The sequence below is a fragment of the Maylandia zebra genome, linkage group LG1 (genome assembly GCF_041146795.1).
Source record: "Maylandia zebra isolate NMK-2024a linkage group LG1, Mzebra_GT3a, whole genome shotgun sequence".
Classification (NCBI taxonomy): Eukaryota; Metazoa; Chordata; class Actinopteri; order Cichliformes; family Cichlidae; genus Maylandia; species Maylandia zebra.
Window position 1 is genome coordinate 22,051,696 of NC_135167.1, and position 18,860 is coordinate 22,070,555.

Genomic DNA, 18,860 nt, shown 5'->3' on the forward strand with positions numbered 1-18,860 from the left:
TTGAGAGAGAGACAGAGTGAGAGCAAGAGAGAGACGATGAGAGAGAGGAAGAGGGGAGGTACAAGAGAGAGTGCATGTGGCAGCCGTGGCTCAGCTGGTTAGGGGAGAGAGAAAGAGACTGGAACAGATTCATCCCAAGGCTTGTTGCCCTACATGCCTACACACACACACACACACACACACATACACACAATCTCTCTCTCGCTCTTTTACTTTCTGTCTCTGCCTGCCGTGTGTTCATTTGCTTATCTTCCACAGTGTTGGGAGCACTGCACTGTCTTTTCATTTTGGCAGCCAGTCACCCGCCTATGGAAGACACTTTCTGCAGCTTAAGCTCAAATTTTTGGAATAATCAGATGTCAGAATTGATCCTCATGAATTTGCTTTTTTAAAATTTAACAAACTGTTTGTATAAAAAAGGTTCTGCGTTCATACACTAGTCTAATATCAACACATATTCTGCCTGCTAGTGACATATTAGCTCAGAATTGGTATTATATATTCACCGAATCATCCTCAGCTGCCACTGCTGTTCTCCCTCAACTCTCCCATCAGTGTATTTGTTACGTGATAATCAAGCAATTTGATCCCAGCACCATGTTGTAGGCAAGAGCCCATCATTCATCATCATTAAGCATCATCAACAGCTTAAGCACTCTCTATAAACAACCCTTTGTCCATCCTTATCTTCTCTTGCTCTTAGTTTTGAATCCTTTATCTTCCTCTCTGTCTCTATATCTGTTCCTCAGCTTTAGTGTAAAATAGATGGGGCCTGTAAACTGTATTGTTCAGTGTTTGGGGAACTGCTGTCATACTAGTAAATTTTTAAACCTGATATTTGTTGCTTTTAAAAGATAGTTTGCTTAAGGTGGTAAGGTTAAAACATTGTGCATCCTCTGCTTTTTCTGTTAAATTGGCAGTCAACTGTGTTTAGGTAGCACAATTGAGCCTCCATTTTTCTGGGACACTTCAAACCTGGTGGCAGGCAGAATTACAGAGTAAACATGGGACATACACGGAACCTAAACATTGTTCTGTAGCCTTTGTAGCATGTCATTTTCATAACGGAAACAACTTGGTGAACCTGCAATCTCTAACTCACTCTCTAATGTCTCTAGGTTGTAGTTGTAATAGTGGGACTATAGTGTTTCCCTTGGTTAGGTTCTTGTACATGTGCACGTCCACATGCATGCTGTCCTGAATGAATGATTAAAAAAAGTTTTGACTCTTCAAATATTTGAATTCCCTAGTTCCCTTTTTGAGTTTAAACAAAGTAAAAAGGAGCCAATACATTCTGCTGCCTCTCTAGTGTGTCTCCTATGCTGCTGACAGACTCCACCAACTTGCAGCTGGCTAGTCAAGTTCTCGTTCTGCTCTGTAACCACAGCTCGCAATAGATCTCCAGTGCAGAATCAGTTCCACCATTGCCAGCTGAGTTAGTGAGTCTGATTGCAGAATGAGATCCTCTCTGAAGCAGCGAAGCAGGTGATTGCAAATGTAAAAAAATCAAAGAAAGAGATGCGTTAGAGGTAGCTGGTTTGCAGTGTTTGAAATTAAAAATAAGAGCAAGGGATTTGTTTGCTAGTAAACTGATTGCATATGGAAACGTATAAATAAAGATAAAAATAACAAATGCTTAGTGAGTCACCAGGTGTTTCTCCACCTTGGTAATCCATCAAAGTGTGAGAAGCATAATTTGTTTCCTCAGAAAGTCAATCAAGAACTAAAATATTCATTATTCTACAGGTTCTCCAAAAACATAATCCACCATTTTATTCATTGATCATCTTGTAATTGTCACATTCCTGCTGTATTATAACATTAATTATGTAAGATTCTTGGTCAAATTAAAAAAAAAAAGAAAGAAAAGCTTTTAAGGCGCTTGACTTAAAAACTCAAATGAAATGGATTCTTTTCATCACTGGAGTAATATGTACAGCTAAGCTCCCACACATTCTGCGTGCTGATAACCATGTATCATGCTTGGGTAGGACTGAAATTAAACAGGACTGTGCTTACTTGTTGTATTTGCCCTCTCAGATGCTTTAGCTTCATGTGCTCATGCATAGCAGTTGTACTGCTATGACAAGACATTTGCAGTGCTTGCACACCAGATCATCGATGGTTATCTGCATGAATCGCTGTAACACAAGGGATAAGGACGCACTGATTATGACATTTTGGGGGGGGGGGGGGGGGGATTTTATCGCTGTCATTTTTTTCACCGCAGTTTATCAATATATATCGCAAGCTTCAAGGTTCATTTTTACTGCTGTTATGTGCAGAGAGGAGGTTAATTTTGGTTTAAGTATTCTTTATTTTTAGTCAGATGAAGATAAATACACTGTAGACAAAATACAATGTACAAACTTGTACATTTACTCAATTGTGGTCACCCTTTACTCCAAAGCAAAACAAAAATACATTTTTTAAAAAGATGCAAGAAGTGCAGTAGTGTCTCAGTGCTGTCTGACAGAAATGTTTATGGCCAGGTTGGTAATGAGGGCCAGTTACGTAAATCACAGAGTTAAATCTAATATTTTTGACTGTGCTTTTACAGTGAAGTTTTTGTCATAAGGTATGGTATGGAAGAAGAAAGAGTCTGAGACTGTATGGTTTTGCATTGTGTGTAATCTAAAGTATGGCGCTGCTTCACATGACTTGTGGTGTTACCTGCCTTCGACACAGTCCTGTCTGCTTCTATTTCGGACTTTAAATAGCCCAAATTTCTCCCTTTTATCTTGCTAACACCCCCAAACACTGGTGTGTATGGCTGCGGTAGTTCAAATGTTAGCATATGTGCTGCACAACACTTTGTGCTTTGTGTGTCAGCCTAACCTGACGTGGCTCATACTCTATTCCAGTCACACGATTGGTTCAGTGTGGCCTTTTCTCATTGTCATTGGCCGTTCGTGTTGTTTGTCGAAACACGGAAGGAATGAGTTCTGCCAACTTTATATTGACCAGCTGTGTTTATGGCTTTATTGCCAAAGCCCCAAATGATGCAATTTTGTTTCCCTTTGTTTTTATTTGTGTGTGTTGTTATTTCTTCCCTTTTTTGTGGGGGTCAGGAAAACAGTGAAATGATTCAATAAAATAAAATAATCAAATATATTGTAAGATAACAAAAAAAATCAATTGAAATCAATTGAAAAGTGAAAAAAAAATCTTTTTTTGTACATGTGAATGTCTCATTTTTAGCAAGCAATACAAAGATTCATAGATTCAGATAATATTAATAATAGTTAAATGACCTACACCTTTTGGTTACTGCACGTTCTACATTACTGAATAGTGAGGTAAGCCTTTATTACTCATTTGCGTATTCTAATTAGATGAATTCCAAAGATAATCTTCCTTCAATATTTCTTCTTGTTGTCTTGGAGTAGTTTTGGGTGTTGTTGTCTTTCTGTAGTTGTACATCTTTGTAAAGAATGCTCTGACCCCTCCCGATCTACCATCACTTTGTGGAACGGTAATTGTGTTGCCAGTTTAGTTCTGGGAAAATTTGTGCTCAATGGTAACTCATTAATTCACTATAGATTCTGGCCCACAACATGCCTATTGTAGCAAAGTCCTCAGAAAGCTTGGGAATGCCATTGAGTGGGTTGGGCCTCTCGTTTTATGGCACCATGTGACAACTATGAGTTGTGGTTTCTGAGTTGCGTAGTTTGGGAATGTTGTGCAATGTGAAAGGCATCGTGTTTATACTTCTGTGGATTACTAAATTCTGCTCTTATCTTCGTAAGCTCACAAACTCTCTGTACAGTAGTTTTTGCTGCTTGGACTAATTTTGCCACTCCTGGAGTGACACGAGTACAGCGGAAAGAGGCATTGCTGAGTCACACCTGTGTTTAATGTGTGCATACGCATGTACAGTGACTTCCAGCCGCAGTGTGAAGCAGAAACCATAATTTACATAAATGAAGAATGCCAGTGTTTTGTCAATGTTTAGTGTGTAACACGGACACGCTTTGAACTCTGCTGCTTGGCTTTGCCATAAAACAACCTGCTGTGTGTCAAATGAAATGGTTAGGCTCTCCATGAATATGTTTCATATTGATACTTATTTTAACATAATCTTAGTGTTGATTTAAACGCCAGGAAAAGGCATACCACAAGCAGTGACAGCTTGGCTAACTACTTGTATAAATGCTCAGTTTACCCTTTGCACACAGTGTTTGCATAAAGTCCCACAAGCATAATAGTTAATATAGTAAAAAACATTTAAACGTTCATATCTATTTTTTTGAGCAATTTTAAATACAAAATGAAAATGTATAAATGGTTTGCCGTTGCCCTAACATTGCACCTGACATCCTGATGCTCCCACTATAATCTTCCTTCTTTGAACAGCTTTTTATTTCCTGACAATGTGTGTCTGTTTCCCATCATACCCGATGAGCTAATCAAAATCTTAACTTTAATATAAATCAATTGTCAGTGTCAATCCACTGCTTTCCATTTGACTCTCCCATCTCAACAGCTGAGAGTTGTAACTAAGCCTTGGGATGAGTGCCTGTCAAATGGTTGTATTTCACTCCTTTGTCAGGCACAAACCGCACAACACAGCCGGGGAAGTTTCTGGCAAGCTAGCAAGACACAAACAAGCTGAGAGATGCACAACAGTGTTACCAAGATACACAGACTAGAGAAGGATGCCCTCCGTGCTAGTACATCAACTTAGCATTACAGTTATTTGCTGATCTCAAATTTGGGGAGGAGAAAATTTGGGATAACGGTGTAATTGCTATTCACTCTGTATTTGTTTTTCTGTTTTCGAAACCAGAATGACAGTCTTTGTTTAATCCGCTTATCAAGTTGCTAGTAGCACATTATAGACTGAGGGGATGTGGCTGCGCAGCCATACATGGTACATAAAGATGGACTGTGATCCCACCCACTGGTTTTTAAAGTCCTGTTTTGGAGCTGAGTTGAGCCTTTGCATGGTTGTCATCTTGGTGTTTTAAACCTGGATTTGACAAGTGAGGGGTGACTCTGACAGTGAAATTGCACATTCATTGACTAATTAAAATCACGTTCATGTCATCAGCCTGAAAAAAATCATTTTCTGAAACTTCATGTAACCATAACTTAAACGTACATCTGTTATACTGTCTATGCAACCAGGTCTGCACGTATTTGCACAGAAAAGTTGTTTCTCTGGGTGGGGGAGGGTGCGCTTTTTTTGTATCGCAATTGAAAAAAAAAAAAAGATGTGACACTCAGAGCAAGCTGCCAAACATTAAGTATATTCAAGATATTTCCCATGCTTACTTTGATGCCCAAAATGTAACTGAGATTCTTGTTTAAATTTGTATATATACATATTATAGGTCAATTCTCTTGTTGAACTTGCGGTTTCTTTTCATTGGTTATTAATTAAATTATTAAGAGTAATTTAGATTTTATTACCCCTGAAGTACTGAATTTATCACACCTCTGAGCTAACATGTATCACAGTAAATGGCAGCACATGTCTTCAGGTGAATAGACGATCACTTATATTGAAAGCCACTGTGGGTTATTGTCATTTTTCACCGAAATCTGAATCTGATGTATTTTGTTTCCCTCATATTAAGTCACCTCAGTCCCGTTCACATTACACTCACATTTTCACTTGTGCTGATCTGTGCCAGAGTTTTCATTTTGTGCTCACTGAGTGTTAAAAGGAAAAGGAAAAAGGAGCGAGAATGAAGCAGAGAGGGCGGTTATGGCAGAAAGCTGCAGAGCCTAATGTGAGGGAAACCATTTGGAATGAGAAATGAGCTGAGTGAGAGCCTCGTCTCCTTATCTGTGCATTCCTGTAATGTGTGCATGTGTGGGAAGGGAGGGGTAGGGTGGGAAAACTGATTGTTGTGTGTTCGGTTATTGGCTGAATTCAGCGTTTCAAGTGCTGGATCTGGTTATCATTCCAGTGCTTTGGCTGACAGTTTGTTTCCACCGACACAAAAATAAAGCACAGTAGTGGATGTTTGTGTTCTCTGGATACAGTTCACAGTGGCAAAACAAAGGTTTCACCTCCTGTATGTGTCCTTATGGCACTGAGGATACCATGCTTTATCTCCACTGAAAATATAGATACCTGCATATAGTTTAATGTGATAAACCAAAGACTTCTGATAAACTCACTGTTAAAAAGAAAGAGGTTGACTCGTGAAGCGATTTCCTCTCAAGATGTCAAAGAAATTTGAACCCTTTCTCATGTATAGTTTGACGTTTAGTAGAATAGTTGAATACAGCCTCTAAAGCATGTTCATGCATTGGATTTATGTTCATTGGTACATTCCACACCCATCTGCACACAGAAAAAGAGAACAAAAGAAACGAAAACTGCTCGTTTAAGCAAAACATTGCCCACTCCTTGGATAAAAATCACCAAAGTATAAACTGCTGTCAATGAGGCTGTTTGAAATTTTTAAATATCAAAGAAACTCGCAGCCTAAACTAAACTTAAAATGGAAAGTCAGAATCACAGCAGAAGTTACTGTTGTCCTCTATGACCTCAGCACTTCCTGTCTCCCTAGGCAGAGAACAATTAGTGTGGTTGGGCTGAGATGACTTTGCTGCTGGATAAGCTGCACATGAGATGTTAGCCTAGCCTAGCCTAGCCTAGCTGTGTGTTTGGGTCAGTGGATAGCAGTGAACAGCCCACTGCACACCAGCTCTGTGGAGCTGCAGTGTGGTCAGTGACAATAAGAGGAGCCTGCACCTGACACAGAGCCTCTAATGAAGCAACAACATCACTGCATTCATTGCATTGAGATCTAGATACAAATATAAGCTGCAAATGGACATTATGCTTAAAAAAGATCAATGCAGTCACCAGTATAATCTGGTTAAACGCTAAGAGCTTCTGTATAAATGATCTAGATGAGCAATTTCTTTACAGAGGCTGTAACGCAATTAACTGACAAGATATTCTCTCAAAATCGAATTCAGAATCAGATTTAGTTCAAGCTTTGACTGGTCGTTTCCTAGTTGGCCGACATCCTCAGGGTTAAGACACGGTTGTTTGCATGTATGTTCTGCTTCTTTCATTTGAGTCTTAGCAGTTCTGCAGTTTACTGTAAGAGCCATTCTTGCTGACAAGAGGTGTTATCCATCCATCCATCCATCCATCCATCCATCCTGTTCTGTCTGCTCTCATGAGACGGCAGCGGTAGACTTCATAGAGAAGCGTGGCTCAGATTAACGTTTTAATCCAAAAGCCTGGATTATAGGTTTTGTATTTTATTCCTACCCTCACCATTCTAGCACTGAGTCTGTCAGATCATTTTAGTCAGAGGTGTGTGCGTGTGTGTGCGTGAATGGTTTTATTTTTTGTGACTGTGTATCTTGAGTGTTGCTTTAAGGAGAGTCCTGATGGGGAGTTTTTCCCCTCTCTCTCCAAGGAGCTGTGTGACAGAGTAGAGCTGCTATTTGAAACTAATTATCTCAAGCATATTTGAACATGTCAGCACAACCGTACATCATTGCTGACTGAGGCTCTGCATCATTGTCATCGCCGTCATTGTCATCTGCCTATTGGCTACAAGCGCTCGTCCGCGCGCCCTCTCTCCTCCCATCATAGTAACGACCTGCCTTTAAATTTGCTGCTGCTGAATTCATCTGTTTACCGCTGAAGGTGACGGGAGTCATTTTCTTGCGGTTGTTGTTAAATGTGTTCTTCGTGGAGCTGCACAGTAGACATTAATCTGAAAGACAGGATGTAAAAGCATACCACTAAGGCTTACACATCGCATTTGTTTGCTGTTGAGTGCATGCCCTCCGGAAAGAGCGTGTGTGTCTCTAATTAAGTGTTGTTTGAGTGTACTGCTGCCTCACTCTTTCCTTTGGGTCTATTAAGACGGGAGATATGGTTTCCATGGATATAAATGCCCCAGTAAAGGACTGAGTTTTTTTTTTAGTAAAGGGTAGTGATACTGTCAGAGTCACCAGTCTATTCATCTTAATATCATTCTCTATTGTACCTGATGCATTGATGAATTGGTTGAACATTGGTATCAGCCTATGATCAAATAAAGATGACAGATGGTAATTGCTAGCAGCTGATTTTTATCTGTTGTGTTGTATATTTAAAAAGAGACGTTAGGTGTTTTTAAAAAAAGGAATATTTATTGGCTTCCCTAGTCGAGAAAGAAAATTGAATGAGAACAAAATGAAACGTAGAAATGCTGCTGTTAGCCAACTTTGTACTTTCAACAGCAGTATCAGCTAAGAAGATTGCATCAGTGCATCCCATCTACTCCTCTTCAATCTACATATGCTTACATGAGTAACTTTTTCTTTCTGCAGTACAATTGAGCAGGTTGGCAACAGGGTCAGCTAGTAACAGCAATGTGACCCTGGTATATTTGACTAAGATCACATTGAGATAAATAGCCTCCTGGTCATCATGCGGTGGCCACTCCCCCTCTAACGTTCCCTCCCTGTGAGCTGTGAGGTTTCATGTTATGAGATAACGCTATGCACAGAATAGTTTTTAATAGTTTGCACAGAGATTTCTCTGGAAGCTGGAGCTATTTCCTGCAAACAGGAAATGGAGTGTTTTCCTGTGGGTGCTGTGGCTGTGCTTGCCTACATCCTGCCTCAGGCTATCAGAGAGGAGCAGGCACAGTGACCTAAACCTTTGCAGGAATTTGCTTCACACTTGTCGGCATCTCGACACTGGCTTTCGCTTGCCTGCAGTTCAGTATTTCTCTCTGTGCCGCTGAATAACTTAATGTGAATAATGAGTGGCTCTCACTCTGTGGCAGAAAGGTCAGTGCTGACCAAATCTTTCATCTTTTCTTCTTTACTCATCCCACATTTTCACCCCGTGGGTTGCTGTCAAAAACGGCACCTTGGACTTTGATACGCCTTCTTTATAAAGCATTCCTGTGCTTCAAATGAAGGGAGGTGGTGAGTAATGGGTTGCTGGAGAACAGTTTCATTGGTAAAAACTGATAAAGAGCTTGTGTTGTTCTCCTTGAAAACCTCCCCTTAGCCCATGGCATTACTCATAAGATGACCTCATGGTCACCTTCTGCTTTGTCAGGATCCTTTCATGCTAATAACTGGATTAAGTGAGTAAAGGTGATAGATAATTAAGCCTGTGTTGTATATGTTGTTGTTTTTTCTTACTATTTTGTAGTCAGTGCCACCACCTGGGGGTATGAGACCAAGTTTTTGCATTAGTGGATGTTTCCAGATGAATGCTTGAATTTGTTTGCACAGAATAGATGGGTGTGTAGTACACATATTTTTAATGCGCTGACATTGTGCACACAGTTTGTGTAGATTATCTGTAAACGTGCACACATTTGAAGACTACAGGAACTGAAATGCACATGATGAAAACTTCCACGCATGCTCTGGACACTATTTATCATTTCTCTCTGCAGCAGGTTATTATTGTCCTTTTCATCATTCATTTCATTCCAGTCGGTTCATCAGTATGACCCAAAGAACCGGATTAGTCTGTGTCTTTGAAGAGCCTGAGTGAGCTGTTATCATCTGTACTGGACTGCGTGTTGTGGTGAGCCAGGCAGGGCCAAGTAAGTCTGGCTGTAGCTTGAACAAAGAGGCCCTGTAGTGTTAGATCATGGCTGGTGGGTGTGTGTTTGTCCGTGTGTACGGACAAGTACACATGTGTGTAGTTTGATGGCTGCTCTTTGTTTCTCAGCCCTAGGCCTCACTGGCCAGGGCTCAAGCCTGACTAATATGGCTGTATAAATACACTAGGCTGCCGTCAGTTTGTGCAACATCAAGCGCGCCATTGTTTCACACAGCTCTGCGACTTCAGAGATAATCCTCATCGTTTGTTCCCGTGTGTATTTTTAATATTGTTTTGCTCCAGAAAACGAGACACACTTGTGTTCATATTTGTTTTGGCCCCACGTGTTCGCTGATCTTTTTTGCATGATCGAGAACATTACTGTAATAAAACATGAGCTCACCGAATTACCTTTTGACACTGAGCTTGGGTTTGATAAAATCTTTTCCACACAGAAAATTCCCGTCTGTGTTTATTTGCTCTACACAAAATGAGAGCACACTTGCCTCCTGTATCCAAAGACCAATTAATTAGCACTTTTGAGCCTGTGTTTGTTATTCTTTTGATGTCTCTTAATAGATCCTTTGTTTTAAATATGCTAGTTATTTTCCTCATGGAGTGCTTTCATTTACCCTTATCCCAGTTTTCCTTAAGCTTCACTGCTGCCTGCTTTCCATCCTACTTATATCTCAGACTCAATCAGCAAGGCTGTTAATCGGGACTTCATATTACAGTGTTTAATTACCGCAGTAATCTCATCTGAGAGGCCTAGCTGTAGTTCCAATAGGGTAAAAGTTAGAAGTAGACTAAGAGGATGACACAGTCTCTCTTCTTGACCATCTTTAATGTAAACTTTGTGTTTATAATAAACACAGTATTTCTTATGTGGCATATGTCACTAGGGAACCTCCTTTTAGTCTTAGAAACATCAGTAAAGACAGTGTTGTTACGCTTAAATCCAAATTAAGTAGTACGGTTAATTAATTTTAAAAAACATTTTCAGGCGTTATGATGTGATTGGAGGTTCAGCTGACATCTTACACATGTGCAGTTCAATCGAAAAGCACGCTTTCTCTCATACCGCCTCCACTCAATAAGTTAATTAAATCCAGGCCATTATCTGTAAGTTTCCCATTTTTCTTATGAGTCTTGTAATTAACCTATTGCCCCTCATGGCTCATACACTCAGTACTAACTGTACGCCCTCCCTAGCACGGCTTGACATCATCGTGTGAGCGCTGTAGGTTTGGACGTGTGGGATGCTTCAATGTTCAAAGCACTTAGTTTTGATGGAGCAAAATGAGTTTCATCCCATTTCTTTTTGTTTTCTGAACACATTCAGCTCAGTGTTGTGCGCATGTGCGTGAGTGTGTGTGTGCGAGTGTGTGTGTGTGTGTGTGTGCGTGAGGAACAAACGGGAACTCTTCTCTCAGCAATCACATGCCTATGGTTTAATGTACAATATTATGACTGTCAATGCTAGGGCTGAACGATTATGGAAAATAATCTAATTGCGATTTTTTTGCCCCAATATTGCGATTGCGATGCGATTATTTTTTTTAAGGTCTTTGTCTTCTGTATTATTAAACAAAGACAAGCAATACATCATATAGTATGGCCAATACTATATTACATTAATTTTAAACTGTTCTTTCCTGGAAGACAGACCTCTGTTATGATGACATGAGGTGATGCATGAATTGATGACTGACATTTTTATTTAACTTCTTCAATCACAACAGTATATTTGAACATACACAATAGTTTATTTTTAGCTTACAAACATCTGAGCATAAAGTGCTGACAAGGAACCCTGGTGTAAACATTAAAATGAAAGTCAGTACAATGTGCAGATTGCAGAAATATACATAAACAAAATCAGTGGCTTTACCACACTCAGTTTTTCGACATCTGTGAACTACTAGACAGTCATTCAATTAAAAAATAATATTAAATAAATAAAACTAATAAATAAAAAATACACACATCTTACTGATCTCTGCAGTCAGTAACATTACACATAAAGTGCAAACATAATAGCAATTGTATAAACACACACACAAACACGCCTTTAAAATTTAAAGGCGTGAAATTGGACGGTCTAGTTCTGATTAGCGTCACCGCTGTCTCGGTGGAGTTTAATAAACTCGGCCGTCTGCTTCTTGCTATCTAAAATATAACCAGACACTGGCGTAAATTCTCGACTGTCTCATATTTCTGTTTAATAAGTTTTCTGTTTGACGTTTAGTCAGCTGTGTGAAAACCAAGGAGGAACCCACCCGGGGGATTAATAAAGTTTTATTTTATCTAATCTAATAACTTTAATCTCAGCCAAACCGATTTACTCACGAACAAACAAAACACTGAAAAAAGCCCAACAATAACATTTTTAGGTTGTCTAAGTGACTTATATATTACGTTTAACCCGAGCAGCGAAACTCCGCGGTGATCTGAAAATGATGTGCCGGGAGTTGTGCCGTTCTCGGCCGCATCAGTAACCCTCGAGCTCCCGGCTAGCTGTCGAGCTGGTGGGTAGCAGACGCCTCTGAAAACGTCGAAGCACTTTTGCAAATATGGGATATCTTGATAAACCGAGCAGATATTTGATGTTTACACAACTACTTTCTCGCCTGAAAATATGTTAAGTTTATTTTGTGACCCAGAAAGATTAGTATGAGTAATTTTAAAACTTAGTAGCGGCCGCCATTGTTGGAAACTGGAGTTTGGCTGGGCCGCGCTATGAATTCTGGGATATGGTAGTAATTTGGACAGCCTTCGGCGCGTCGCTGTGACGTAATCGGTCTACAAATGCGGCCTCAGGAGGATGCAGCCCATGAATTTGGACATGTCCAGAGTATAATTGCAGCCTTTGCGGTTAGAAAATTGCACTTGATCATGTCGCGATATTATCGCAAATGCGATATATCGTTCAGCCCTAGTCAATGCCATATATTGAATCTATATGCAGCCAGCAGTCACACCCTCCTGCTGCTCCTCTCTCTCCCTGCCTATCAGTGCAACCCACAGTTAAAAAAACAAGGCTGCCTGACCGCCTGGTCATATGACCCCAGCACATTGTTGTTTTTTTATAGTGTAGCCCCACTCTGCCTGTCTGCCTGGACGGTTGGCTGAATGAATGGATGAACGGATGGACGGATATGTCACAAAAAACTTTACAGGAATGGATGTGTTTAGGAATGTCATTGGGGGTGCTTTAGTTAAATGGGTCAGGTCCCCACACACTATAGAAGTGTTTCTGTGGGAATCATACTGGCTGACAGGAGGGGAAGGAGGGATTTTGGGGGGTGGTAATAGGGGGATGCCCAAGCCCTCCGCTCCAATTATGGACATAAATAACATACACACAGAGCTTCAATGGAAATTGGGATCAAGGGGTTAACTGTATTCTAAAGATTCAAGCCAAGTAATTCATTGGCATCGAGTTCAGAGGAGTAAATGGAAATGACTGACCACAAACCCAGTAATAGCAGCAGAGGCTAGTGATTACAGAAACACCCTGCTATTATTTTAAGTACTTAAACATGCAATTTTTACACATTTAGTTGGAGTTGTTTATCAGTAAGATTAATCAGCAAATATTCTGCACGCGTAAAAATGTTCAGGCTTGCTAGAAGCCTGAGCCCAAATATAACTTTTGGTTATTTGAAAGGCTCTTCTGGTCTCCTCCTTTTACCAGGTTGATTCTTTTCATTTGATTTCAGCAAATGAAGGTATCTAGGATCTTGCATCCATCTTCTGGTTTCTTCGTGTTTAGCTACACTATTATGTGAGACATGTCAGCAAACACCAGACACTGACTGTTGGTCACATGCAGTTGGCACCTCCTGTAAGCTGTATATTTAGGATAAGGGACGGTGATGACAGTAATGACCATGATGATGTCGAAGATGATGGGTGAGATGGTTTGAGGATTAGGTGATAATGAAGGGGTGCTGCAGTGGGATTATCACGATGACAGGGTGGACAGATGACATGGTGTGTTGTTTTTTTTTGGTTTTGTTTTTTTAAGGAAGATTAAAGAAGGTGTAGTAAATAAGCACCCTTCAACATGCAGTGGTGTGGGTTGAGTGGTTTTTTTTGCTGTTTACTTTCACAGTGGACTGTACTGAGCACTCTGCCACAGACAGCTGTACCATCACTCCCTGCAGGCAGGCAGACATGACAGCAGTGTTGCTTCATCAGCTGGAGGAAGGCTGTAATTTAAAACTAGATCCATAGCATTGTGGGAGTTTAAATAAACAGTGATGTTTGATAAACAAACTGAAGACTATCTGTTTGACCCAATAATAGCAGGAATGTTGCAAGCTAATATTTTATTAGTTCAAAGGCATTATTTATCCCATTATTCGTGTGGATATTTCATATGAAACATTGTAAAAGTAAAAGAAAAGCCTGTATTTAAAGGGGGAAAAGAGGGGGAAAATGATGATATAACTTTCTAAGTAAAGGCAGAATGTGCCTGCCTGGAATCAGTTTAATCCAACACAGCAGCACAAATGAGCAGCTAAATATCTTGGTTGTTTTGGCTCTCCGAGTTAACCCAGCCAGGAATAATATAGGAATGCTCACTCAATCTTTGAGGCCTCAGTTAGTCTCTGCCAGCGCTTTACTCATGCTACTGTCATTCATAATCTTTTCATATGCAGACTTTTGGTACTCCAGGACGTAGTCATGCAAATAAGCAAGAGAGGTTACCTTGCTGGTAACCAAACAACCACGCCATCTACTGAAAGGGAACAGAATATGGAAATGTTATTTGTAGCTGCAGTTTAGCCCTGTATAGTTGTATATTTAAAATCCATTAGATGTTGTCATTAGTTTATCTGAGTGAGATAATGTCAGAAATCTAAAGGAAGCCACATAGATGATGATGTGCATACTTAAGACTGATCACTTTTTTGTGTGTTGAACTGAAGTAATAAAAGGTCTTTTTGTTTGGCATTGTGCGTGTTTGCTGATCAGTCAAAGGGCTTTTACACTATAGGCCACATTCACCCATTTGCACACATTTTCATGCAGTTTTTATCTGTTTTGCACAAACTCGTGCATTGATGGATGCGTCAGGGTCAGTTTGAGGTTTCCTTCCCCCCCAAAGATGCTTTCACAGTAGCTAGCGATTTATAGAAATATGTTTGTTTTTTTTAATTTATCAATTTGCATTTGAGTGTACACATGTAACTCACTAAAAAACTGCAGGACTGATCCTTTCTCTCTCATCTCTTGCTTTGCAGAGTGCGGCGATGGAGGAAACCGTCATATGGGAACAGCACACAGTTACCCTTCACAGGGTAAGTGTTTACAGTTCTTTAATCCACTCTTCCCTTTCTCCTCTTTTGTCATTCTCCCTCTCTGCCTGTCTCTGACACCCAGATCCTGTAGTATGTCTTCTGTGTTTTTCACTTTTCCCTCCCTGCTGCTTTCTGTCCTCTGCCTGTCCATGTCTGTTTCTCTCTGCTGAGTCGCCCAGCTGTAGCTGCAGGATGTGCGGTAGTGAAACAATAGTCAAGGAATCCAGATGGCAGGAAACAAAGCAAAGGAAGACAAAAATCAGCATCCACTTCCTTGCTACTTCATTTCACTTCCTTCCTGCTGGTGATATGCTCTTCTCTTTAACACAGCACTAGAGAGCCTTTTTGTATGTGCTTTTTGTCCTGTAATTATGCTCAATTGCACCACCTAACCTCTGCAGCTATTGTCAGATTGATGAATCACTGACTCGCCACTCTGGTGCAATTCACATCGTCAGGCTAACTGTCAAGCTATCAAAGAGATAGAAGAGTGTACTCTCTGTAGGCTTAATGTCTGAATGTACTTTGCTTTGAGACCTGAAACTCTTGTTAGTTGATACTGTTGTGTCGTGAGATTGTCTTGAGCACCTGTCTAGACTGCCCTGCTTGCTGTAATCTAATTAGTGGTGGCTTTATTGAGACTGAAGGAGTGGCCCAGTGCAATCTGTGGTTCTCAGCTTTGCAGTTCTCCTGTATTGTTGTGGTTGTAAGATTAGCTGTTTGCATCACATATCAAGATCTGTTGATGTGAAGGCAGGAACAGAGCTCTATGCTTTTTGCAGATAATTGTCTGAAGATCGGCTGTTAGCAGATCAGAACAATACTAACCCAGCTTTTCTCCTTTGCCAGTTTGATCAACATCGCACAAGCTTACCTAAGTTGTCAGATGTTTACAGCATTACAGTTACAATGCATTTACCATTTGTCTTATTAGTCAGCTGTGGTTTATATTTGTCTTTGTATAGGCCCCAGGATTTGGGTTTGGCATTGCAATCTCGGGTGGGCGAGACAACCCTCATTTCCAGAGTGGTGAAACATCTATTGTAATATCGGATGTGCTGAAAGGAGGTCCTGCAGAGGGTCTGCTACAGTAAGTGTTGACTGTATTTCCTTTATTTCATTGGGAGTAATATTTTAAGCAGCATTACACGTAAGCTGCCCTAATATACGTAATGCCGACTCATTTTTCTGCACTGTTAATTATTTTCTATTTATTTATTTTTTCAGAGAAAATGATCGAGTAGTAATGGTCAATGCAGTCTCTATGGACAATGTAGAGCATGCCTATGCTGTTCAACAACTTCGAAAGAGTGGCAAAAATGCAAAGATAGTAAGTACAACGCTATAAATATATAGCATGAGTCAGGGCTAAGTACTTCATGGTCAGAGAGCTAGGGACTAACAGGCTTTTAACATTGTAAATGTTCTCTCTTTCAAGACTATTCGCAGAAAAAGGAAAGTACAAATCCCAGCGTCACGGCATGGGGACAGGGAGACGATGTCTGAGCACGAGGAGGAGGACAGCGATGAGGCCGATGCTTACGATCACCGCAGTGGACGCGGTGGACAAAGTGCCTATGCAGGTGCAAGCGGAGGCACGGGCACTGGCAGGCGTCACGATCGGGAGCGTAGCAGCAGCGGGAGGCGGGATGCCTCACGGGAGAGAAGCATCTCACCACGCTCCGATCGCCGATCACAAGCCTCTTCTGCTCCACCCAGGCCCTCCAAGGTCACTCTTGTCAAGTCCCGCAAAAACGAAGGTGGGTAATGTGTCACCAATCAAAAAGAGTGACTGCTTGTTTTGTGAATTCATCCAATTTACATAAAAGTCAAATTATTGAATGCGCACGTTTCTCATTTACTGATATTCACAGTAAGGTCGATCACATTTTTAATTACCTGCTAACTTTATTTGAACCAAGTGATCGGTAACTGTCTTGTAGTGTAACTTTGTTATGCTTAATCACCCTTGAAACCAGAATATGGACTGCGGCTGGCCAGCCATATCTTTGTGAAGGACATCTCTCCGGAGAGCCTTGCAGCCAGAGATGGAAACATTCAGGAGGGAGATGTTGTACTGAAGGTGAGAGGAAAGACGAGCAGATTTGTTTTCAAAGTGGTTAAAGCACAATAACTGGGAAATCAACTGGTCAAAAAATGTAATCTCATTTAACAGTAGTAGAGTAGAGCGTTTATCAGACGCCCTTTTTACTTGAAGTTCTTACAATTGTGCCCTTGTAGTTGGCGATCTGCTGAAAGTGGCTTTCAGAATGAGGTCACAGTTCATTACTATTCAGACTCACCAGCAGAAATACAAGACATTGCATTATTCCTTTAATTTTTTTCCCTATTCATTCAGACTTTGAATAGATAAATCCCCCTTCTTCCCAAACAAATGCCTGTTGAAATCCAGTTTAATGTTTCAGTTTTACTGAAGAGAAGTTGAATCGTTTTCTAGTTGAAACCTGATCACAGGACAAAGTATTACATAAAATAATGTGTGTATATATAGAATAGTTTTGTTTTAATATGTGTAGTCTTGGCTTATTTTCACTCTCTGTGCTTGTGACCGCACCCTCTGTGTATTATAAACACATTAAATATGTTTATAGCTTCCTCTTCTTATAGGCTGTGCTCCTAACTTTTACTCTCATTAGTTTGTTATCACAGCACACTGTAGGCTCCACAGAAAAACTGCAAAGAGGATATTATGTACGTTTACCTCTTGTGCTGACTTGTTCCTCTTCCTCTGGCAGATTAACGGCACAGTTACAGAGAACCTATCACTGATAGATGCCAAGAAGCTGATTGAGAGGTCAAAGGGCAAGCTGAAGATGGTAGTGCAGAGAGACGAGCGGGCCACGCTGCTCAATATTCCTGACCTTGACGACAGCATCCCATCAGCCAATAACTCAGACAGAGATGGTGAGACAACAAACGCGTACTCGTGGATTGCAGCTAACATTTGATTACACAACTTGTGTGACGGTGTTTTTTCCAAGAGATGTGATTTATTTTAATGACTGCGATGTCAAGAAGACGGGTTTATTTATAGAGCGCATTTCAAAACATCTCTAAAACTACAATGAGAAACAGAGAACTGATCCTCGCAGATCATTCCACTCTTAACTAAAATAACGTGTTTTTATTGTTGTTCCAAATCTCAAATGTCGATTTCTTTCTTTTTTTTGTTGTTATCGATAAAACCGTAATACATACTTCAACTCATCTTTCACAGACATTTCAGAGATACATTCACTGACATCCGATCATTCCAATCGATCCCATGGGAGAGGAACTCGATCCCGTTCGCCTGACAGGGTTGAAACATCCGAGCATCTCCGCCACTCACCACGGCAGATCAGCAATGGCAGGTAGGACACACACACGGACACACACACACACACCTCTGACAACTATTCTGGTTACAAGGCACACTGTCACCCACCCTCTTCGACCTCATATATCTTGCTCAAGACATAACATACATAAACCATCACAGTCCCTCTGAAACCATCAATAATTTCTAGTAATGGATTTCTCTGGGAAAGAGCTGAGGAAGGAAGTAGGGATTGATCTGCTGGCAGATTAATGCCTTGCTTTTAAAGTATACTAGACTGTTTAATATTAAACACAAACCTGATTTTGAACCTTGCTGGAATAACTCTTTTAAGTAGCCTCACCACTGAACCTTTAAAGTGGAGTATATATGAATAATAACGCACGCTTTTAATGATTATAGTCCAATTAATAAAAACGATTTGCACACATTATGTGTTGTTCTTTTTTTTATCACTTTACTGTCTGTTTGTCTTACTTTCTCTTACTGCCTGTTGCATCTTTCAATATGTTGTCAGTCTTTACTGTCATTTAGATTGCATAGGTTTTTGCAGCTGGTTTATAGATGGATAAAGATGGCTAACACATGACGCTCTCAGTGGGTGTGGAACTTGGGCATTGAGTGGAATGAGGTAATTAGCTTTTCAAGACTTTAATCCAGTTAATTAAACAGG

General features: G+C 40.4%; 1 protein-coding gene across 14 annotated transcripts in view; it reads left to right on the top strand.

The window, feature by feature from the left end:
• Positions 1–18,860, top strand: part of tjp1a (tight junction protein 1a) — a 103,095-nt gene that overhangs the window by 59,414 nt on the left and 24,821 nt on the right. For all 14 annotated transcript variants that reach the window (XM_004543220.6, XM_004543221.6, XM_004543225.6 and 11 more), the window contains 7 exons: positions 14,791–14,847; positions 15,813–15,937; positions 16,075–16,177; positions 16,286–16,607; positions 16,827–16,930; positions 17,604–17,772; positions 18,086–18,221. In XM_004543220.6, coding sequence (XP_004543277.1) covers positions 14,791–14,847; positions 15,813–15,937; positions 16,075–16,177; positions 16,286–16,607; positions 16,827–16,930; positions 17,604–17,772; positions 18,086–18,221 — 1,016 coding nt within the window. The remainder of the gene's footprint in view (positions 1–14,790; positions 14,848–15,812; positions 15,938–16,074; positions 16,178–16,285; positions 16,608–16,826; positions 16,931–17,603; positions 17,773–18,085; positions 18,222–18,860) is intronic.